Source organism: Lonchura striata, chromosome Z (genome assembly GCF_050655825.1).
Source record: "Lonchura striata isolate lonStrDom1 chromosome Z, ASM5065582v1, whole genome shotgun sequence".
Taxonomy (NCBI): Eukaryota; Metazoa; Chordata; class Aves; order Passeriformes; family Estrildidae; genus Lonchura; species Lonchura striata.
In genome coordinates, this window is record NC_140740.1 from 52,608,841 (window position 1) to 52,634,580 (window position 25,740).

General features: G+C 37.9%; 1 protein-coding gene across 1 annotated transcript in view; it reads right to left on the reverse strand.

The window, feature by feature from the left end:
• FGF10 (fibroblast growth factor 10) overlaps window positions 1-22,250 on the reverse strand; it is a 59,201-nt gene extending 36,951 nt beyond the window's left edge. Inside the window, exons 1-3 of the mRNA XM_031507326.3 lie at window positions 22,111-22,250; window positions 21,907-21,981; window positions 21,236-21,781 (exon numbers count right to left, since the gene is read on the reverse strand). Coding sequence (XP_031363186.1) covers window positions 21,236-21,572 — 337 coding nt within the window. The 5' untranslated portion in view covers window positions 21,573-21,781; window positions 21,907-21,981; window positions 22,111-22,250. The remainder of the gene's footprint in view (window positions 1-21,235; window positions 21,782-21,906; window positions 21,982-22,110) is intronic.
• Window positions 22,251-25,740: the final 3,490 nt, after the last annotated feature.

Genomic DNA, 25,740 nt, shown 5'->3' on the forward strand with positions numbered 1-25,740 from the left:
TTTTCTTAGCTTTTTCTGACATGTATTTTACAAGAGTGTCATCTCTCACTGCACAACGAATATGAATTTAAGAATGGTGCAATGGTCAAACCTCTGTTACCTATGATGAGAAATTTTTCAACATAGACATTTCACATAATTTTATGTTCCTAGATAATGTTTTACACTTCTCTGCTTGGTGATGGGATGGAATGGAATAAACAAACAAAACCAACAAGCTACTCAAATTCTTTGGATCAGACAGTGACTAATTAAGTGTTAGTGTCCATGAAGTGTGTCAAACCAAACAGGGGACGACCGGAGCCTGTTTGCCACACTCTTAAACCTACTTATGAAACATATAACTGGTCATCTTGATAATGGAAAAATAAACAATAAACAACTCATAAAAGTTGGGGTGTGCAGATTTTGTTCAGCTGAATGTGCTTGGGCAGCTCACAAAGAAACCAAAGCTGATCCTGAAAACTCCTTCATCCAAGTGACATTCAAACTCAAGAAGATTATTGCAGTCACATTATCCAAGTGACTGCAATAGTTTAGGGTTTTGAGATAAAGACTGAGATCCATAAAATAGTACATGTACTCAAAAAACGGAAAAGGCCTTACTCACTTTGAGAATCAAGACCTCATCTGACATAAGGTAATAAGGTATGCAATATCCCATGGGCCATCTTCTAGAACCGAATATTTAATTCTCCTATTTTGGCTTACATTATGAGTTATACAGTATTTCCTCCAGTATGTGGTTATGGGACCAGCAACATCTAATGTGTCCAAAAGGGATGTTTTCTACACATGATCTTGTGGGGAATAAAAAGTCCACTTTAGACTGTTTTATTTCTAAGCAAGCACTTTGTGATTTGTCCTCTTATAAAAAATGCTGTTACAATGCAGTTAATTGCTACTTACAGGTATTATTATATCAACAGCTTAGTTGGTTTCAATTAATATGAAACAGAATTAAACTTTCGTTCTACCCAATATCCTAAAAAAATTAATATAAACTTAATTTAACAACACTCTGCCAAAATATAACAATTTCATTAACTAGACTACCTAACACTCTTTCATTACACAACATACTAAATTATATAAACATATTTTTTGGCATCTGTGTGTTTTAATTCAAAACCAGAGTTGGACAGCACAATGCAACAATTGGCAAATCACAATCTTATTATCTTGGCTTTTGTAGTAATAGTGTCCAAACAAAAGTAGACATTTACTGGCAACAGCAAACAGCAGAACTCACGTCCTTTTCTTTTCACAATTCACAGTATCATGCTGGCATTTGTTATACATTTCTAAGCACATTTTGACAGCTAAAAATGTCCCACATCATATCTCACCATAATGGCTGTTTTACATTATATTTTTGTATCTAATCCACTTAGAAAAATGATGATCCAATTATTTTTGGTACAAAAGAATTCCTTAGAAATTCTGGTAATTAAATCTAGCAACCTGGAGAATTCCTTGAGTGTCCTAGGATTTTTTTTTTCTGTGATCTCATATAGGCAAATTTGAGACAGCTCCTATGTAAGCAGTGTCCAAGTTGCTTCAAGCATACGAGCCATATCAAACAGATTTAAAAGATTATTGTGCTTCTGCTCTGAAGAAGCAGGAATGAGGTGAGACAGAAGTGAATTGCCACACTTTGAGCTCACTGGCTGACCTTCCAACCTTCCTCAACTTGTTCCTGCACACTCCAAAGCATAAAACTGCCTCCTCTCTCTTCAAAAACAGTAAAGAATATGGTGTTGGAATGTAAGAAAACATTATAACAAGAGATAAAGGGAAGCAGCTACTTGCCCTTTCATTTCTTTGTTTTGCATAGGAGATAACTGATTTTACTGGAGTTTGGTCTGAAATAATCTTAAATGAGACATGATTGTCCTAAGGACTGCATTTCTTTGAAAACCTTATGTTTCTGTTTTTAAACTAACACCTACATGGATTCCATTAAAAAGAGAGGAATGATTTATCAGGATGTTTGCACCACTTTCTTGACAACACTTTTATTTAAACAGTTTTAATATTTTCCCCAAAAACTTAGCATTCAGCTCAACAGAGAAAAGAAAATTCTTAAACTTGAAAAATATGCCTAAAGAAACTCAAAAGTTCTTGACAAGTACAATATATGCAGGTGTTCTACCAAATTTTACTACAAGGTTTTATTTAAAAGAAAAGAAAGTTTGAGTATTTTAAAATAAAAATGAAGGATTTAAAAAGGACTGTTTGGCTGTTAAATGGTTGTAGGACAGGTAGGAATTTTTTGCTTATACATATGAAGGAAATACCACACAGAGGATATGCAGCTGACTTATAAATTTATTTCTATGCATAAATGGGTCATGGAAGATGCACAAGCATTTATGAAAGCTTCAAAACGCAAGTGCAGGGGCTGGGCAAGTGCAGCACTCATGCTTTGCTAATGATAGCTTTTCCCAGATTGTTTATGTAGTGTGTTGAGAGCGTCAACTGATGTGGAGAGTACTGGAAACTTTCAGGCATAATTAACCTCTGCAGCCTCTTAATGTAGTTTCACCTATAATCCACAGGTCCATATCAGAGAAGAGCAGAGAGTTTGTTCAGGCCCAATTGAAATATTTCACAGAGAAGTGACTGATTAAAGCCAGACATACAGACAGTGAAAGAAAAGGAAAGCAGAAAAAAAAGAAAAAAAAAAGTAAAAAAAAAAAAAAGAGGGAAGAAGAAACTAAGTCATATGGTGCCCATTATCTCCATATATTAGCTGCAACACTCCACACTTCTGTGACATCCTGATGCATCAGGGGAGGACTAAGAATAGCTTGAGATGATATATCCATCTTAGAATGACAGGAACAGGTGAAATTATACCTAAAGGTTTCAGGAAATATAACTTTTTCTCACAATGGAGAAAATGTAAAGAATCACAAAATTCAACATTTTCTTCTGTCCCCTCATCAACACTTAAGCCAGAGACCTGTATGATGTCATATGCAAACACACAACCCCAGGAAACACACTGTTTCCTAAAGTGCTTTCATAAACACAAAGGTGTTTTTACCATAATAAAAGATACAAATTCATGAAAAATCATCCTGGTTGTTCAGCTTGCACTATAACAAGAACAAAAGACAGTTGTCTTGCTTCTCCTGAAAAAATGTCAGGGAAAGCAATGCTTTTCTTGGGGTGGAGTAAACAAGCATATTTCCTAATGTTTATACTAAATACATTCACTTATTAACAGGAATGAAGTAAAGATGGGCTCTGCCTGCTCCCTTCTACATGTGGGACAGAGAGAGAAAGACCCATGGGGAGGTTTCTGCAAGAAAATCAACTGTTCTGTGTAGAGTGTTAAGACAATGGGTATGTGCTGCAATTCTCTAGTATTTCTAACTCAACAGGTCCCAGCAACAGAAGCTACCTAAGCACTGGCTGGAACTGCCTCCTACTCCAGCCATACAGGCATCACTGCCTTGAACATCAAGTACTGGCTTAGACATTTTATAAACTGTGAAACTTCTTGCCTGGACCAAGAACTTGGACAGGCCTGTGCAAAGCACAACAGTCATTCTCTGCCTTTAGCATCATGTCAGCAAATAGCTTGATTATTTTGACAAAAAATACTACAACTGTCTTCTGAGCATTTATTTTTCTCTTCAATTATTTTTCTTTTTTGAATTAGTAAGCTGTACATGGAACTTTTATAAACAAACATTATTTCATTTGAAAATATCACTAAATTAATTTAATTTCTCCATAGAAGTAATGGGCTCCAAACAAATTTGCAGTTAAATTTTCAAAATACTATGATAAAATCATTTTTTATACTTATAAAAGAAACAGAAAAACATCTTGTCAGACTTATGATAGTGATAAAGAAAGTTAAATTGGACAGTTTTCATTATATATTTCTAACTAATTCCCAGCAAATGTCATGCTTCATCTAAACTGACATTAGTTCGTACTTTGATTTTGTAAGAAAATCTTTCTCAATATTTCTTATTCACTCTATTTGGAAAATCCTTTGGCATTACAACATATTTAAGAAAGTAGGGAAAATAAGTTCTTTCTCCAAAACACCCATTAACTAACATTATCCTTTCAAACTTCATGGCCTTACATGCAAATCAACGAGATTTACATTTTTGACATTACACAATCAATGCCTTAAATTCACTTTTGTCTACATCACTTGTCTGCATCACTGCATTCCAACCACCACTCTTGACAGAGTACTTAAACCTTTTCAACAGTTCGCACTGTCAAATACACTGTGAACCAGCCTAGGCTCCATGTTGTTTCCTAGTGCTAAAGCAGCCATTGCCAAGTGGCAGAAACGAGGTCTATTTCAAGGCTTACTAGTTTGGGTAATATTGGTATTCTTCATTTAGGTCTTGGACATAGTGCGCAGTTCTAGCTCAAGGCCCGGCACCTAGAAGGAGTTCTTGAAAGACAGGAAATGAAAGCATTACCTCACAAGAAAAGAACATGCCCAAACAGATCCAGGCAGAAGACCACCAAGAAATGCTTCAAATTAAACTGTCCCAGGAAAGGTATTAAACCTGGGACTGGAAAACAAGAAATCTATGTTTTTAGGGTGTGACATAGTAACTAAAATCTCCAACAAGACACATAGCTCATCAACCTATGCGAATGTAGCTACCTTGCTTTGCATTTAGAACTAACAGAAGATGACAGCATAACATAATATTCTGAGTTGGAAGGGACCCACAGGAATCATCATGTCTGTTAAGTGAATGACCCATACAGGGATTGAACCCACCCTAGTGTTATTAGCACCATGCTCTGAACCACTGAGTTAATCTCAGGGGCAAGATAGTGGGCTGTATCTTAACACACTCTTCTTTGTTTAGCAATGAACTTAGCATATCAAATTTAGCAGAAGAAAACAAAAAGGAGAGAATACTGCCTCCTATATGTGCATTGTGTAGTAAACTGTACAAAATAAAAATTTTGGGTCAGTTAAATTGGGCTGAAATAACTTAAAGGACAGCTCTGATAATCATAATATCATAGAATCATTAAGATTCAGAAAGACCTCCAAGGTCATTGAGTCCAACATTTGACTGAACACCTTTTCAACTAAACTGTAGCACTAAGTGCTACATCCAGTCATTTCCTGAACACTTCCAGAAAATTGTGAATCCACTGTCTCCTTGGGCAGCTCATTCCAATGTTTAACCAACATTTCAGAGAAGAAATTCTTCCTGATATCCTACCTGAACTCCCCCTGGTGTAGCTTGAGGACTTTTCCTCTTGTCCTGTTGACAGTACTTTGGGTGCAAGTTAGAATTATTTGTAGCCCTTCTACTGTGGGAGCACCTAGATTCAAAGAGTATGGTGAGCAAACCTATATAGAATTGACTGAATTTGTTAAACTTCTGAACAAACTTATATAATGAACACTGGTGATAACAGGAGCTGTTGTGAAGATTTCCAGGAGGTTTTCTTTGCTCCTCTTTTTCTCTAATTTGACACATTTTTAATTAAGAGACACACACTTATTAAGTATAACAAATTCCTGTACCAAGGCTGTTCCTGCAACAGGGGTCCCCAGTCATCATAAATCACAGAGCAGTGCTGTTTCCTTCCTGATCCTGGAACACAAGTCCTGCCTGGCTACTTTGAAATGATCCAACAAAGGCTGATGTTACAAGAAGTCAGGGAAAGATAAGCAAACACTGGTTTTTCATATGGTAAGTTCACTGACTACCTATTACATGGCTTTACAGAACTTCCCTATTACAGACCAAGAGCCAAAAACCACTTCCCACCTACTCACAGCTCCCAAACTGCCACAGGCACATGTTTGTCAGTAGGAGAGGCCATCTGGGAGTGCCCATTTTGAGGGTGACATGTTCTGGAAATGTGGTAAAGATATCATTGCTGCCAGGCATAGGCTGCTGCTCCACAGAAACTGCCTGCTGGAACTATCCAGTAAGAATGGTTCCAATATGGTTTTGCCTTTGAAATTTATGCAGATAATGAGAAGACAGAGTTTCTACAGTAGTTGGAAGGAACAAAAACATGAGGAGTTTATTGTAAGAATTCAGAGTGCTCCTACCTTCTCACTGCATCTTGCAGCACAATAAATTATTTTTTAATTTCCTTTTCCTTTTTATCCCACAACTGACCTTTTCCTTTGGCTATTTCAGCCTTCTACAAAGCTGACATCTGCAACCTCTTCCAGGACTGGCACAGCTGATGAAACCAACTAGTATTTACTTCTGGACTAGGTTCTAAGGTGGTATTTTAAGGTGTTGAAAGGATACTCTTGATAGAAATTGAAGTCACAGTGGGAATAAATTGACTACTTTACATTGCCAGCTTCAGAGATATACTAGAAACTTGTAACTGAAATTCTGAGATTCTGGACTGGGTCAAAACACCATCCTCTCTGTTCAGAGTGTAAATGATTTTGGTAATTTTATTTCAAATGTCACACAATTAACATTTCCTTTACTTTTTTTCCCCTTTTAAAGCATCTCACATCCCCTTTATGAATCATGCCTAAAGGAAAAAAATCTATACCATCCACTCTTTATTATATTTCTCCAGATGGAACTTCGCTGTTCTCCAAACACTCCAATGTGTTCTTGCTTTGGGTAACATAATTCAGAATGGCTGAAATCTTGTATGTATGCCAGTAAAGCTAAGATGTGTGATTTTGCTTGTGGGAAGATTTGAAATGCCAACATGAGCTGGTGAGATTTAGTAACATCCAGCTGAGGAGTAGAACAAGTTGCTAGAGGGCTTCTCCTCTACTCCTGATAATGATTCCCTGATTACAATAGTTTCTTTTCACAATTGTTTCTCCTGTCTTCCTGTAAACAATTCTCCTTGATTCCTGGGTGAATATCTTTTCTTCTATTAAATCACTCCTAAACATTAACTTATTCATACACGTTTAACAGTATGAAAAGGAGGCAATTAAAACTATGAATTTAGAATCTGTATGCAAAATCTTCTGATTTTTAGACTGCGTAATTTCAAAAAGACAGACTCTCTACAGATGGTATCTGTAGTGAATACATTAACAGCACTTTAAACATTTATCTTTCCTGATAAAACAAACTCAGCTCCCAAACTCTTCCAAAGGATACCTTATGGGTTACACGCAGCTCTGAACTTTGCTCATTAAGAACACCTCATTATCAAATATTGACAATTTTCTTTACTCCACTGTCTGATGGGCACTTTTACTAAGAGACAACATTTTCAAAAAACACCGTATTTAGATAAATTGTCTATTGTCTCTAGTTAATAGCTTTTGTAGACTTTTTCTGTTTTCTATATTTTTAATAAAATAAATTATCTTTAAATTTATCATCTAGTTTGTCACACATATACATCTATGTTAGAGAAATATTCTGCTATAAAAATTGAACAGTATTACCCTTTATTCTTCTATTCCCCTATCTATTAAGAATGAGAACATCATCCTTGTATTGTGAACACAAAATAATGAACAGAGTAGAATCATCAGTCTATGGTTTTACAGTGGAATAAGCTTATAAGCTTGAGTAAAGATAAAAGAGTGATAATCCTGATCTTTAAACTCTCTACCTCAGTCCTTGTCTCCAAAGAAGAGGAAAATATCACAGCCATATTTCAAGTTTGGATTAGGGAACGACTATATAGATGAAAAATTCTAACACTGGATGGTGGATCTAGAACATATTACTAGATTTTCTGTAACACATGAGAAGTTAAGTACTTGTTACAGTTGATTTAGCTGCAACTCAACAAACTTTCAGCTACTACTTACCAAAAGTAGCCGCAGAATTATTGTTCTGAATATCACTGCAGTAAAACAGTCTGTTAGCCTAACACAGGACTCTGTAATACTGTCTCTTTTTAAAAAACTCTTACTCAGTTGAAAAGTTCACCTTACCATATCAGTTATTTTTGTTTAGAATATATTAACTTTTTGTTCCTAATGGAAGCCAGTTAGAAAAATGAGGGTGAGAGGTTAAACATACATCTGGTCTCCCTATTTAACATAGAGGTTTATCTTTTGCATGTTGCTGATGATAATTTAGAACGGAGGGGGGCACAAAGGCAAAGCACATTTGTATATTTTTCTGTTAGGAAAACGGCAGCCTCTGTGTTTCATTTGACATATGAAATAGCTCTGCCATAAAAGCCTGTACTTTTCAGCTTTGTGTTTAATTGTTGGAGCCAAGAAAAGGAGGTGAAGAAACAAGACAGATTTTACTTGGGCTAGTAGGACATAGTCGGCGATAGCAAGCATGGCTCTCATTATGCTTAAGTGAATTAGTCTGTTTCCTTTAAAAAAAAAGAGGGGGGTAAAAAAGGAGAGATTAACAAGCCACCAAAGACCTGCTGTAAGACTTTGACACTTTTAGTGGCTTGTGACAAATGATTTGTGAGTATTAGCTCTCTTTCAGAATCAGAAAACAAATCTACCATTTGGATAAGGAATGCAAAAAAAAAAAAAAAAAAAAAAAAAAAAGCAACAGCAACAACTCTCAAACTCTGCTACATGGTCATGCTGACTAGGACTCATTACCAGTGGAAAAAGAGAGCTGAGTTAAGTTCTCTAACTGACTAAACTCTGAGATTACTTTTGGGTGTCTGGAGATCTCTAACATTTGTCATCCTTTTCTAGGTAAAGAATATGCTACAGTCCTTCTGAAGGTATTAATGTGTTCAAATATTGCAACAATGGCACTTATTTCTACTTATTCTCAAGAGGGGTTTTGGGCCTCGGATCAGCTTAGAGGCTCTCCTCTGGGCTTATTCCAAGAGCTAAATATCTTTCTTGAGCTGGGGCAAAATATAATTATGCTCTTCAGTCAGGCCTCTACAGATTCCTTGGAAGTTTCATCCTGTGTACTACATTAGCTGTACTGTCCTGCAATCTACCCTTGCATTGTCAATATATCTGAAAGGGAATTTTGCACCTAGAACTTCTGTAGCTTAGCACATAAAACACATCTATAAATGAAGAGGCTCTTTGGAAAGCAGAAACATCCTGAAACCTTCATGAAAAAATATTTAGTTGAATACCCGACATTAAGAGTACTAGAAACGCCAAACACCAAAATTTCATTCCCTTCCCCATTGTGGATTTAATGAAATCTCATCTATACCATCTTGCATAAAGTACAAGGTAATAGAAAGAATTAATGTTTTTCTCTACTCGTGTTTTTGTCTTATCATTAGATACTTTTTGAGTCTGCATTGCTGTGTGAGCACATGTATGTATATCTCATATCTGTAACTCCTGTTTAAAAAATTTTGAACTGTGATTAAGGTTTGGAGGTCCCTGGACCCCATTTCCGCAGTGGAAATTTTTGTTTTATAGCATTATTGAACTTAGTTCAGACAACACTAAAGTTCAGACAACACAAATAGTTTAGACAACACTAAAGTTCTTCATGAATATAAACACTGTTTTTCTTATTTAAAAAAAAATTCTTTTTGGTTGAAACAGTTACTGTAATTCAGTTGGTATTGAAAAGCTGTATCAGTCTTCATTATGTCCTTAGTATATTTGGAAACAAAAAGGTTATGTCTTGCTGACCTTTATGGTCCACTGTGTACATGTATAAAATAAAAAAAAAAAAACAAAAAACAAAAAACCAAAAACAGAAAAAGGAAGAGTTCCACAGAAAAATTAGTATAGATATTTTACAAGAATATTTGTCTCTAAATACTCATCTTTGCAAAATGTTTCCTGTTTCATAAGGAGAATCAGCTGTAAGCAGAGTCCACAAATGCATGTGTGGCAGAACTAAAGGAATAAAGCAAGCATGGTGAATTTTGAACAAATCTGGATAATGCTTTGAGGAATTATTTGGTGTGTGGTCTGAGGCAAGAAGCCACAGAGAGGCGGAAGTTAATCTTATGTACTCCCCAGCTGCAGATATGTCTTTTTGAGAGCTGACTGCAGCAGTAGAAACTGAAGAAATGACCAAGAGACCAGATTAATTCCACATGAGCCAAGTGTCAGCCTCATTATAAGTGTTTTCAATAAAGTTGAAAAGACTTTAACTTGGAGGGTTGTCATTTCAAAGCAAAGTTGTGACATGTAGAAGTAATTGTAATAAATTAAACTAAAAGAATAATGTCTATGACACTAAAGGGGAAGTATCAATAATTTAAAAAATGGTAGTAAATAAATAAAACCCAAATAATTCCAATAGATTGATAACATTTCAGGGAAATAAAGGCATTTCCGAAAGTACGTAATACATTAATGCTATAAATATTAGGATGATACCATGCTCAAATTTCTTTAACCGACAGGCCTGACAGTAAAGACAGTGAAAAATAACTATATTTTAACTGTTTAATCATAACAATTATACGGATCCTGAAACACCCTAAGGTTCATACCTTCTAAGGTATGAAACACCCTAAGGTTCATACCTTCTAAGCAAAAAAAAATTTAACATTGCTTGTTATTATAATGTTCATGCAGCACAACCAGATCCAATGTGTGCCTCCACTCATGCTATTTGGTTAGGGGATATTTTTGACATTAATTTTTGTTTTATGTTGTGCAAGAAATTGGTGAGTAATATTGACAGAATGCTTGCAAGAGGGGTTATATTGTAATTGGTTTTGAAACTTAAGAGTTTTCCTGTTGACAAATACCTTAGTCTGATAGAATTAAGAAGTAGCCTATTCTTCCCTGCTCTATAGGAAGACAAAACTGCCCTTACTATTCCTTATATCCAAACATTTCAGTGAAGAAGACAATTACCCTCTGGGTCGTTTGTAGTTTTTTTTTTTTCCTGGCACTCATTATGGTGTCACTGATGTGTTTCACAAATAAATGCATTTCATAACACCCTTGCTTGTGTAGGAAGTATTGCTAACTTCATTTTATAAGCAGCAAAGAGCCAAGGAAAAATTAGACTCAAATATTCACAGAAATTTTGAGGTACAATTTTATTTATCCAAAAATTATGTTGGATAACCAACAAATAAGATCTAATATTTCCAATACTTTATGGGATTCCTTATACTCAAATTTTAATTCCTACAGACCATCCTTGTGTCAAATTTTCCAGTCATCTAGCCTCTTTCTTTAAGCAGATTCCTACTCCGTGCTACTTGACAATCACCATAACGACCATTAGGATTCCCTCAGCTTCTTTATTCTCACAACACATGGTGAAGGACAATCATTCCTGCAAGCCTATATCATTACTCTGGTCTGTATCTGCTTCAGTCTTGTTTTGAGACAAAAATCTACCACAGTCATTAAGAATCTTTCTAAAGTTCAAATACCCTGAAAGCTCTTCTATAAAGAAACCTGGTATTGGACCTTTGCTTTCTCAGACAAACTCAACTGAATAGCTGTGAGGTATTTCATTCAGATGAAAAGTATTTTCTCTTCCAATGCCCTATAGCAAGGTATTTTATACCCTGTATTACTGACAGTAATCTTTCTGTCTTCCATAGAGTATTCTTAAAATGTTTTTAGTATGTCAGTGCATTCAGTCTCGTAGTTTCTTAATATATAATAATCTCCATCTTTTAAGCAATCAGCAGTTGCTGTTCTTGATTGGTTTATGTCATATGAGAAAAGGAAGTACCAACAAGTACTAATACTAATACAGAGTTGCAACATAGTTTAAATTCCATGGCAGGTACAGGCTGGGTTACAATTGCCTCTCCTCAGGTTATCCAGACACAGAAAGCTGTGAATGAAATGGTCTGTTCATAGCACCTGGACTGCTAGTTTCTTTTTAGCCTTGTCACTCTTTCTCTGTCCAGTTGTATTTCCCACTCTATATCATCTATAGGAAACATCATCATTCCCAGGGTGGATGGAATCACCAGTCTGCATGATCTCAGTGTCTTCCTCCATCATTTTTTGCCCAGAAAAATCCAAGAAAACCAGCAAAACTTCTTGTATTGAATCTACCTTTAAGTCTCAGAAAGGGCATGACTTGTATCTCCCAGTACTTGCCTTACTGAATTTTCTATTATCTGCTTAAGTGGTATAAACAAATCATTGGACTAAGAAGTGAGTCATTGCTTAAGTGTGCTCATGGCTGTGTAGAAGCAGAGGTTATGCAGCTTTATGAATAAAAGCTATCAGACATGACATTAAATGTCATTGTTCATAATAGCTGGACTTGCACATGTGTTTTCATCAGCATCTTCACTTCTAGTAAGCTGAAAAAATAATGATTTCCTCACATTTCTTACATTCTACTCACTTTCTAAGCTATTTCTGCCAGAGCCACATGAAGTAAAAATTTAAAGAGCTTGCAATGGTTTGTAGACCAGAATGCCCAGTGAAACTAGGTTTGTAATAATTTTCTGCTCCAGTTTATGTATGGTGGTGCCTTAGCTTTTCAGCCAAAGTATGAACTGTTGACCCAGATACTAAAACAGCACCAAAACTACACATCTATCTTGTATGGAAGGTTATGTTTTTGGTATCTGAAGAGACAGATTTAACCAGGCCTAGACACAGAAGCAGGCTAACAGAAAGCAGCCCCGCCTTGGGTGATGGTTAGCTCTGGACTCTTCTTCTGCATCTTTCCATGTTACCATTAGTATTGCAGTTACAGATCCTCAGTGAGCACAGAATTTCTGTGTTGCAGTTATTATCACTAGTGTTTTGACAAGGGAAAGGTGTCCTGTCATCAGAATGTGAACCACATGCACCACTATGCTTCCTCTGAGACAGGGCAGAGGGGCAGAGGCATGAGCCCAGGTTACAGTTCAGGGGAGGGTTTTCATTAGCTTGTCTCCAAGGGAAATGTGCCACAAGTACTAAAATAATTCATGAGGATAAGAGAGGTACTTCCAGATCAACTTCCAGATTGCCCTGTGCAGCATCAGAATTTGGACACAACAGCCATTGTGAGACCCTTCTGACTTGGGATATTATACAGTTCTATGGCATATTTTATACTTTTGGAGTTTACATTCAGGAAAAAAAAACAGAGAAAAAATAAGTATCTGGGAAATAAATGAAAAAAAACTTTGTACTGTTGAAGTTAAAAGACCACCTCAGAGAACATCAGAAGCTTTATCATCTCCTAAAATGTAGTAATCAACTGTGAAAAAAATATACTAAACAGCAGTCTTATGAAATATTAACCGTATTAAATGCAGTCATCTCCTATTCTATTCTAGAGCATACATTTTCCCTTGCTCACTGTAGCAACAAACTTGTAACTATATATCTGCTTCAAATCTTAATGATAAGCTTGCAAAATATGACATATTTGATAACATACTGGCAACCAAAATGCTCTATTCCATACTCCAAAAATCAATGTCCTTCAGGTATATGCTTCTCTTAACAAGTATAGTTTGTAGTATTATGATACTAAAAGTTTAAGAAAAAACAACCAAATAAAACCTCAACTATTAATGCAGAGCTTGTAGCTCTTTCAAATATTTTATTACTTTCAAGTGCCAATTCACCTAGCCTTCTGCTTGAAAATAGTGGATATTGAATTTGATATTAGGAATAAAGCAGGTTATGAATCCTCTTGAAGAGGATAAAATTAAGAAGAAAACCCTAGAGCAGCTACCAAATAGTATCTAGTATCTACAGAATAGGGTCACAGAAGACACAATGAAATTGGGAGTGGAAAGTTCATATGCTAAGACCAAGCACACATTTTTACAAATTTTAAAGGCACCTTAATTTCTTCACAGTTTCAGTCTGTGAGCAAACAGATGTTACAGTGAGATCAGACAGGACAACTCAACATCACTGGCAGTTCACAGCTGCCAAAAGGGGTAAGCCATGCTCCCCCTCTCCCCACTTCTCTCCCACTCATGACATATGCTGCCCCTATTTCTTTCTTGTCATCCTTTCTAGTACTGATCTGGTACTTGTCACACATCCCACCCACTTCCTCTGATGCAGGCACAATATCATTGATTTATACTCAGTCTCCACTTAGCACTGTGCCTTAATTCCAATTAAATAACATCCTGAATGATTCCAAAATGCTTCAGCATTCCCTCCCCAACTCCCACACATGCTGACTACAGCTGCACAGCTGTGTGTCAGGAACCTAAAAGAAAACTTGCATTTCATTTATTTCTATGCAATGTTTGAACCTCTAATATCAGTGGCAGAAGAAAGAAGGGCAGAGATTCCTCACAATTCCCCCCACCCCCTGCAACCCCCTTATTTTCACTTCTGCTCCCCACAATAGAATACGAGTCAGGAACAGTATAAAACAACTATGCCTTCACATATGTTTTCCACCATGAAAGGAGTAGGCATAATATTGCTTTCCTAAATCAAGGCTTATGAAAGATCTGATCTTCTTTATTTTTGTATAACGTTCACAATCATTCATGTTCCTACTATCCATAACCTTTTCCTCTCTTTGACAACACCAAAAATTATGGAAGAGGGGAAAAAGAAAAGAAATAAAACTATTTAGTGTAGTTTCAACATTTCCTTTTTTCTTGAAAGTCAACTTCGATGTGTGTGAAAATTCCTCTTTAACTGTAGAAGATATACACTCTGACAGATTATTTAGAGGTAAATGTGAAAGGGGACAGGCTAATAATTCTTTAGCCTAACTATAAAATAGGGGAATGCTTTACAGCTGACATTGTGAGTATATCAACCCAGTAATTGGATGCACGTGTTAGTAGCAGTAAAAAGGCACTGTCCAGTTGTCCACCTTACATGGGAATCTACTTTGAGCATATTCTTTGATTTACTGTTGCAATTAGAACTGAATGTTCAAAGACAGAACACAAGTGACCTAATTTAAAAACAGTGCCTTTAAAGTGACAATTTAGTATGAGACTTGGTTTACTTGTAACCATTTCTTTCCCCTGCAACTTCTATTTGCTGCACTGTACTCATGAAGCACCAAAATCAATTTTAATAATCTTCCCAATTAATGAATTCAGCTTTCATATCTATCCAGGGATTAATGATTTAGCCACTTCCTCCTGACTCCTGCCCTCAAAGATTTTAATTCTCTTCATAAACACAGAGAGCTTTCCCAGGCTGACTTTTCAAAACTTCATGAAACACTGTTTCCTGTCTCCTTTTTACTATGTTGTAACCAACAGAGATGTTTTACAACAAATTGGCGCAAGAACCAGAAGCAATTAGGGGAGCTAGGGAAGGATCCCCCTGGTTAACTAATGTTGGACGCACCATTAAGTACTTTTCCCTGTTAAAGTATCTGAGCAATGAAAGGATGCAAGATAGCAAAATATCACATAAAAATATATTGTCAAAGTAAAACTTGTTTGACAGGTACAAACAGACTAGTGGCACTCATACACCAACCAACTGAGAAAAAAACATGTGCTAAGATTAACTAAACCAGTCCTCCATTTCTTATCTGGTAATTTGGTATACACAGCCCACAGTGAGCAAGGGTTACTTTTTCATGCAGCCTCATCAAGCTGACACTGGTTGGCAATGCTGATAAACAAAATATTTGTGATGTTCCAAGTGACAAAGAGGTCATTAGATGATACACCCCAGAATATTAGGATAAAGTAGTTCAGTGATGCATACAACTCCAAGCAGTAGTAGCAAGTGTTTAAATGAGCAAGATGAAATTTCAGCCTGGTGCTACTTTGGGGAAAAAGAGCATAAGAGCTTGTTTTAAAAAGTTCTCCACCAAATAGAAAACAGTGTTTTGTCATGGCATATCAGTATCAAGTATGTAAGATATCCCAAACTGACCAAGTAATTTCTCTGCTTTGTTGACACTATCAGCTCAAATACTAAGCCTAGAAATAGCAATACAATATTATTTACATATATATTTTTTCCTATTTAGAATATTTCTTGTGCAATTACTTTCTCATAGGAAAAGTCAGCAATCCACATCACATGGGTTGTTGCTCTATGTTCATACATGTACCTGCAATTTTTAACTTAAGACAGAGTTTGACAAGATTTGCACATAGAAAGGTTTTTCTATTTTTTTTAATATGAGAAGTTCTGCAATAAATGAAAACTCTGCTATTGCAGGATCTGATCTGACTCTCATTTGAAGTGAAACGGCCCCTATTCACACACACAGTTCAAAGACATCTGAAAGTCATCTTAAAATGCCTTATTTCAAAACAGAGGATCTTATCCTATGAGTGAATGCATCCAAGATGTTTCAGAAGTGTAAGCACATTCTATACTGCTCACTCAGCTAATGCCATCTTCAAGGGAAGTTTTGACTGAGACACTACCTGCGAACCCTCCCATTAAATCAGATACATGACATCTATAAACCTGTATGTCCCTTGTTTTTCTTCTCAGGTTTTAGGAACAAACTTCCAGTTGTTCCTAACTCTTGGGATTTTTTTTTTCCAAGTGGCTATAAGTTAGATTTATGAAGACAAAACCACTCCTTACAACTGTGTATTTTGGAAAGATTTATGACAGGGCTGCAGTATCAGCATGGAGGGTCCACAAGGCAAGAATGCAGTAAGGGTAACAGGAGAGTGTCATGTAGACATTAAATAGTACAATTCTTTTCACATTCGTAAATCTTAAGTGCTTACGGTTTTATACTGCTGCTTATAAATTATATAACTGAGTTCTACAGACAAAAACCAAAAACCAACCAACCAAACAAAAAAAAACCACCCAAAGAACAACAACAACAAAAGAACCTGGTAGCGAGAAATCATATCCTTAAGAACAAATACATTTCACAGTAAAGAACCAAGTTTTCAAATCCACTCAATATTATTTCCTGTTTTAAGTATTTTGATTGGTAAAGCCATAAAATAGAACTCTTTGGAGAGTAAATGAGCAAAACACTAATTCTTTAGAAAAACAGTGAAAAATTCTCACATTAATTTACAAACACATATGATAGAGAGTCAATAATCCCAAACATTTAGTTTACAAAATGTTCAGTAGCAAAAGAGTGCATTTTATCAATTGTTCTAACCTGCTTGGAGCTTCATAACTAATGTTAAGGTACCTATGGCACTTTATTATTTTTTCTGCACCAGAGGTATGGTGAATAAAATAAGTATCAAATGAAGTGTACCTAATCAAAACACATTTAATGCTATTTTTCTGCATATAACCCAATCTATAACACAAATACCTATTTATATGTCATGTATATATGCACACAATTAAAATCCTCATTAGTAATGTTCAGCACTTCTAGTAGTTGAGTGGTTGTTTACAATCTTTTGGGCTAAAGAATGAGGGTCAAAACTTTCATGCTTTCACTCACTATGCAGTTAAGCTTATCCCACGCTAACCAAAGCAAAACCAAAGACTATCAGGGACTTCAAGAGTTCCTAAAGCTTAGTATAAAAGATAATTGAATACTCAGAAGAAAAGCCCGGAATAGGTTAGCTTGTGGGAAGTAGCTAATTGTTTCTTGCTAGCTCCCCTGACATACACTTTTATTCTGCAACACAGTGCCTTTTTCTTGAAATAGTCCACTTGGGTTGGTCAGAAGACAATAGAATATCTTTGCTTGGAATGGCTTTGCTTGAACTAAATTAACTTACACAGCTGAGGAGGCAGACCCTTCTTGTCCACCTCTTTGAGCAGAGGTGACACCAGGCAGTGGCTGTGCCGCCATCTACTGTAGGTTTTGCATAGCACTGCTTGGTCCAAAGCCCACAGGAATCCCTCCAGCAATCCTTCCCACTCATCTCCAGGCTCAGTGATGCAGACTGCACTCTGTGAACTTACCTAAGTAAGAGCATGATCCTGCAACCTTTGCTCAGGCAGAACACCCTCCACAGACTGCAGGTCAGCTGCTGCTAACGAAGTATTGTGTGTTTTATTATTGTTCTTCAACTAATAAGGTCTGTCCTGCAAATTTGAAGTCTGTGTAGCTTATAGTACTGTGAATGGTTGCCTTAGAAGAGAATTGAAAATTATATGGCACTGAGACATACTTTCAAGTTTTCTTGAACCAGCCTATCATATGGCATGTAGCTTTAATGCATGCCAATCACTAATCCCAGAGAGTGTCCCTATCTTAATCAAGAGAACTGTGAGTGTGGGAACAAAGTTAGAATCTGTAGACATGCAGTTTCCTCTCTTATAATACATGTCTTAAGATTCTCCTGGTGATCCCAGAGCTCAAGCTATAGTGAAAGCTTTTGTAATTGCTTTTTGGAGGATTTTTGAATTTGTCTGTCATCTAGTGTGTAAGACTCCAGAAAACACTACAGCTCTCTTTACTTGTGCTTGTGAAGGGCTCTGTCAAGAGCAGGGGCAAGGTACTTCACAGCTGTGGTGCTGCAGGACAAGGTAGTAGTTGTATTTTGAGGACTAACTTCCAGATGTAAGGAAAAATAAAGCGTCCTACATCTATCCAGTGACAGACACCTCCAGCCATGCCAAGTGCTGCAAGTTCTGCCAGTCTTCTGACAGAACAGTCAGGAACCACCTGGTACTCCACAGGTAGAGAAAGGATAATGGAAGAGTTCCAAACAATCAAGTTGGAATATAGCTGCCAGAGTAAACTTTAATTTAGTGCACGCTACACAATATTTATAGAGCTAATCTATGAACGCTGCTTGAGCTGTTTAAAGGCTGGAGACTAAATTCTGTTTTCTGAATGTTTATTCTGAATTTCTCCAACTGTTCTTTTTACTTGACAGTGCTTAATTGGCAGAGAGCCATGAAAGCTGTTGTCTAATTACCTAACATATCACGATCTTACAGACCTACTGATAAGGCTTTTCTGCAGCATAAATGGATTTTAAACACTAGCATATGAGAAAATTAGTCTCCAAATTAGAATATTTCAGTCTTTTGTGTCAATAGTCACTCTTATTTGTTTAGGAAAACATGGTTTCGGAGGGAGAAATTAATTTTAGAGATTCAATAGCCTGTAATGTTAAACAGGCTACAATTTAGTGGCCTCTCTGGCTAACTCTATGCATGGCAGAAATCTATTCACATGTAATTACTTATTTCAGACCATGTGAGAAATACCACATATTTACATGGAATCAGTCCAGCTGGGGATTATAGCAGTATTATGATAGCACTGCCATGATGCTGTGAAAAGCGTAGATTTAGTGAATTCACTTGCAACATTTGGCTACACAAACATCTTAGAATAAAGGCACAATAAATATATTTTTTAATGGTTTCAGACTATGTTTTTACAAAAAAGACAATTTCACACTGCATATTATGACGACTATTACTCAACAACTCAGAACTCTAACTTCTGTCAACAGGACAGTAATAGTTTTGAACTGAAGGACATACACTAGGTCTGCCATTGTGATGCAAGTACAGTAGGGAAGCTACAGGTTTTAAGATGATGGCAATCCTTTCTTCACAGCATGTAACCTTCAATGATAGGATGCAGTTATGTGTAATAAAGGCATTGTTTTGCTTTTACATGAGAAAAATTACGTTCTCCTCTCTTTCAGCAGATACTCTGCAGATGTGACAGTAATCATGACATCACTGAGAAGGCCAATTCTTTTTCTAGTGCACTGACTGAAAAACCAGGAGACACCATGCACATCCCATCCCACAGTTGTGGGGGGTGTAGCATGTAGCCTGAAAAGGTAGGAAGATGTATTTGTGCATTTCCGTGTAGTCTACCTCTTCTTGGCAGGATTTTGCAAAAATTCAAGCATGTAGTTAAATTTACTGCTGGCTAAGTGGGACTGCTTAGATATGTAGTTACTTGCCTGAGTACACTGCTGTCAGAGTGAGCACCTTACAGCCCTTTTCGGCAGCAGTGTGCTATACAGAATGGTTTGATGTTCTCGGAGATGCATGCAAAGCTTTCAGAATCCCATTTTAGGGGTGCTGTCCTCCAAATCCAAGGGTCATCTAAGAAACACCGTTCTAGGACCTCATTCCTCACAAATTCATCAGTTAAGCCTCTCTCACTGCTGTTTTTTAAGATTTTGCCTTTCTATGTAATACAGAAAGGGACATGGTAAGATTCAGCTGCTTTGACATCTAAAGCATTTACAAATATTAGAGTAAGTGATAAAGCATGAAGTTGCAAGGTGGAGGAAGTGAACAGCAACACATGATACTCCATCCCTTTTATCACTGTTTCTAAGGTTATATTATGGGTATTTATTAGAAATACAGCTGAATTAACAGCAGTGTCTATCATATAGCATGGCAACCTGCTGTATGTATTTTACACATTTGCAAACAAGGGATCGACTTAATTCACTTTCAGTTGTTTTAATTTAACAGCAGATTTATTCACGGGTTTATCTGGATTTACATAAAACAACACAAGAACCAAAATGTGGCTCTTTACCAGTGAAGAAAGCCTTAGAGTTTCCTTGAGTTGCGCAACAGAGCTTACTTTCTCAGCATGCTCCTATAGTGGGACATAGTTAAGATTTTAAGAGAAGACAATATATTGTGATTTAGTACAGATCAATTTGAGACTGCACAGGCAGGAAAACCAAGTAAAGGATACATTTCTAGAACTAGCAGCCAAAAATACATTACCAGAAGCATCCTATTACTATGCATCTAATTAATTCTAGAGAAAAGCTCGAAACATCAGCTATGGAGACTGCCGTATGACTTTTGCTCTGAAATAATTTATTTAAAAAAAAAAAGAAAGAAAGAAAGAAAGAAAAAAAAGGGACAATGAAACGCGTGTGAGGTCTGTGGGAAGGCAGCCCCAGATGTTTACAATGGAGCGAGTAGCGGTATAGCGGCGCTGCAGCCCGGGACCGGCGGGGCGCAGCATGGCACCGCCTCCGCCGCACCGCGGGCGGCAGCGCGGCCGCGCACCGGCTCCAGCGCCGCCGGGCACCCCCGCTGCGGAGAGTGCACCCCGGCAGACCCCGGCCGCAGGAATAAACACCCCTCTCCGGGAGCGGGGAGGAGGAGCGCGGAGCGGGCGGCTCGGGGAGAGGAGCGTGCGGGCAACCGATTAATTGTTCCAATGCAGCGCTCTCGTCAAGGCACTCTAATGACAGGGAATAATGATTTTCAGATTCAGGAGACAATGTCCCCCACACACTCCCCGCCACTTCCTTGCAAATCTTTCTAATTTGCTCTTCTGCCTGGCGAAGAAACAGACGGTGCTCAGCGAGGCCATTTGCAAAACAAATGTAACCGGAGAGACTCGCAGATACGGGCTGGCCGAGCCGAGCCCTGAGGAGCCGAGCCGAGCCCACCCAAGCCTGCCGTGCGCCCCCTCCCTCCGCGGCGCCCCCTCTCCCTTCCCCGCGCAGCCGGGGCTCGGGCGCGGGGCGCCGCGCCTCCTGCCCGGCAGCGCGGCGGCAGAGCCGTACTTACTGAACGGGCAGTTCTCCTTCTTGGTGCCGCTGACCTTGCCGTTCTTCTCGATCTTGAGAAAGTACTTGTTGTAAGAATAGAGCTTCCTCTTGCGCACGTCTCCTTGGAGGTGATTGTAGCTCCGCACGTGTCTCCCCGCACTGGAAGGAGAGGAGAAGGACGAGGGGAAGGAGGAGGATGATGAAGAAGAGGAGTTGGTGGCCTCCGGGGACAGCATGTCCTGGCCGAGGTCATGGCAGGTGACAGGCACAGAAGACACCAAGAAGAGCAGCAGCAAGCAGCAACAAGGCAGGTGGGAAAAGGCTGAGGCACCATTTGTCAGTATCCATTTGCACATTGTACTGAAACTCTGGGCGTTGGAAAATGTCTTATCAAATGAAACATACTGGAAGGGTAAAACCTGGTAAAAGGCAAGTGGAGAGACGGTGGTTGCTGCTTCTGGTTAGATTCCTCTGAGCTCTGATCTGGCCTGAAGTAAGTGCACCAACATCCATAACTCAGGGGACAAATCGCCTCAGAAGTTGCTGCCTTTTAATCCTTCGAGTCCTCCCTCAGAAAAAAAGAGCTGTTGGTTGTTGGTTTGGGTTTTTTTTGGGGTGGGGGGGTTGCTGTGGTTAATCCTCTTTTCTTTTTCCCTTCCCCACCCCCCACATGCACACACACTCCCCAACCTGGTTTGAGACTTTCCAGTAGTTATTTTGTTCTCTTCCTCACTCCTTTCTTCACCATCTTTGATGCAGAAAGGTCTGAAAAATAGATGACAGCAAAGTCAATGACAACAACAAAAAACAAGACTAAGAAAAATAATAGCCAGAGGAAAGGGGTTGCCGGAATGGACTTTTCACACATACACCTTTACACACACGCGCACTCACGTTTTGTGGCTTTGCACCTTCTTCTGATCCCCACCCTCTTGCCTTTTCCAAATCCCAAAACAGTTGCACAACTCGTCCTTTTCTCACTGACAACCCCAGAGAAGGAAGTTTCTTTGTTTTCTTTGAATTCTCCAGAACAGAATTAAAAAAAAAAAAAAAAAAAAAAAAAAAAAAAAAAGAGAAAGAGAGAAGGAGAAATCCCAACGTTTCCCCCCGCCCTTCCTTTCCTTTCCCTCCCCCTTCGGTTGTAAACAGGTTGGAAGCTCTAGCCTAAATGTCAGCGATTACAAGTTAGAGGTGGGATGTGCCTCTGGTGGTCAGCCCTTATTTGCAGGGGGTCAGGCAGTGGTGGGACATCTGAAACCTTTTTGCAGCTGGAGCGAGCAGTGCCTGCTGCGGAGGCAGCCCCGGGAGCTGCCCTCGCTTCCTCCCGGGCTGCGGCAGCCGCCGCCTTCGGCTCGCTGCTAATTGCTCCTAAAGCGTCCTTCTCCTCGGAGCGCCGGCCACCAGCATGGCTTAGAGACTCATGCTTTACTAATTTCCCTGTCTTCCAAGTTGAACCAATCCCCTCCAGCGAGGCTTCCCTCCCCCTTCACTCTTCCCCCACTCTCTCTCTCCCAACACCCCCCCCCCCCCCCAAAATAAAACCATAAAAAAACCTCAACCAACCAACCTCCTCTTTTAAAAAACCTCCCCAAACTAACAAAAACCAACCCCCAAAACCCCAACTTGTTTTCTAGTGGAGGGTTTTATTTTATTTTTTTTGGCAGTGAAGTGATTGAGAAAGCCACCTGGAGCTTGTTGCCTGCTAGATCTCCCCCTCCCCCCGACTGGAGGAGGGGTTGGGTGGAGAGGTTGGAAAGGAGTATATACTACAGGCAGACCCTGGAAAGGCAGATTATATGCTGGTCAGAGAGAGTAAAAAGGGAAGAGACATAATTAGCTCCTTTTCCTTCTTCTCTGCCAGCTTGCATGGAGGTCTTTCTCCCTCCTTCAATGAATCACTGATTTCTCGCTTCCGTTGCTGAAATAAAAAGTTCACACTTTAGCCTGTTCTTCCTTTTAAGCCTCTCAAGATTTATTGTGTCTCTTTCCCCACCCTTACTCTCCTTGTCTCAAAAGAAATAAGGGCCCTAAATGACCATTTTCTAATTGCTAACATGAGTCGTTTACTGAATCACGCGTCTGACTTCAAAGCAAAAGGGATTTTATTGGCATTGCAAAGGTTTCCCCATAAAATCTGTCTGAATACTTTTCTGTCTTTTTAAATTTTTTTTAAAACTAATGCAGTTTCCCTTGCCAGAAAGAAACAATTTTTCCATTTTCAAGGCTATTTAAAGCGATTTTTCAAGCTATTATTTTCCTGGAGGGGCATATGTTGGTTCTTCCTATGATTCCATCTCTTCCAGTGGATTTATCATTTCACATACTGAATGTTATGACACATTCACATATTGAATGTAAGAATCACATTTCTAGCCCATTACTGAACTGTCAACTTTCCCTGTAATCAACAAGCATCTTCCATATTATATACTATCTTTTAATACCGGAAAAAAGCATCAGGAACTGACAGGGTATGGGTAGCATGCAAGCTATTATATTTTAATCAGTATTTAGCACTGTTAAATAGCTGTTTTGGAACACAAGCAGATGGAACATTTGCTAAGAGAATGGAATACCAGGGACATAGGTACAGAAACACAGTGAGTAGCTCAATAAGTAAGCCCAAAACTTTTTTGAAATAGAAGCAGTTAAATAATGCAGATCAGTGGAATGCAGTGGAAAACCTCCTTTGTGATTTCATTTGGCATTTGGAGTAAATCTTACTTTAAACAACAGAAAATGCAGGAAGAACAAACAGTTCTAAAATTAGACAGATTCATTAGATTAGGATGTTAAATATATTGTTTACTTCACAACAGAAATTAGAAATTATTTTCTCCAGTTGTGGTGTTTATTCTGGAGAGAGTTGGTTCCTAAATTTATGTGTTCAGCTGCTGGGGGTGACATTTAAACAGCCTTAAAAATGAAACCATTTAATGTTAAAATCAATATGTTTTACGATGTTGTTTATGGTACTTCAGATTATTTATTCTGCATGTATTTGCACTGAGTGCAAAGCATTTCAGAAATCTTTCTTTTTACAAATCTGATTTAGGCTTTCCTTTTGCCAAAGGCTTTTCCTTTTGGTAATTAATTTTAAAAAAGTAGAGTAGCAAGACAAAATGTAAAGCAAACCTCTCCTTTCTGTGAATGCCTGACATCTTACATGTGTGTCTACAAAGCTTAGGTCAATGTTTGAGTGCTGCCAGGGTCATGAAGACATTATTTCTAAAATTGAAGTAATTTTTATTCTAACAGCTTAAATTATAAAAAATTTCTATAATATATTAAACTTTTAGATTTGAATTTGTCTTTCTTTTTTGTTTTTCTCTTTTTCATGGCAAATGTTGGAAAATAAAGTGAATTGGCATTTTAGGATCTCTGGCTGGAGTTAGAAATAATTTGGGGGTTAAACACCTATAATTAACCCTGAAAAAAATAGGTACTATATTGAATTTACTTAGGAAGAGTTTTGCTGTATTTCTAGCTCATGACTATCTATATATTGGTTGCAAGATTTTGTGCTTAAGAACAGAAAATTCAACATGCACAGAATTTCACATAAGATTTGCTTCTGGCAGGTGCAATATTCAGGGCAGTACTTTAAACTACTGCAAGGCACAGAGTCCTTTTCTAGCCTGTGTGATGACAAGGAGGGCATTTACAAAACAGAGTCCAAATGAAAAGCTGACATAGCTTTTTAGATTATATCTCATTCTTTTTTCTACCTTCTGTATAGCCTTTCTTTTATAGCACAGTTGAATCCCTAAATACCCCAGTACTTTGTATTGTCAGGTCACCTCTTAGGTTAGCCTGAGAAAGCCTGAGAAAAGTTCCACAGGAAAGATCCACTATTTAACGGAATTCAATCTGTCCCAATAGATTTGAATCACTAACATAAATGTATGAATGTAGATTATATCTCTGTAATGAGGCCTGAATCATTCTCAGTTACTTCAAAGGCCTGAAATTCAACCTTCCTTTTTAGTAGCAACAATCAGACCTTAATGGGTTTCTTTATTAATTGTTCCATTGCTAAGCTTGAAAAGCAGCTACCTTCAGTACAAGTCCTAGACCAGAAATGGTACCTGCTGCTCAAAACAGTAATTCTGTTTTGCCTTTTACCATTGTAAAATTCTGCAAAATATCTCCCGCACTGCAGTTTTATAAATTATGAATTACATTGACCCATCAAGAGTGAAAAAAAAAAAAAACACTTTCCAAAAGAAATTGTAAAAAGTAGAAAATATATAATGTAGTTGGAATAAATTTTGCCTTGCATGATTTCCCTTAGTCAAGGTCTTATCTTTTTTGGTGATGTAAATAAATTCTGTTTATGTCTTTGGGTGTTAATATAATCAACTTACTCCCAGATGTCAGTAGCCCCTCAGTTTAGATTGCTAGATTGTGATCATGAACATTTGCTGCTTTCAGTATGACGAGAGATGCACATGCATCTTCTGGTCATATCACCTAATTTTGTTTTTATTCAAGGTATTGGGAAATTTGCCAGTGATTTCATTG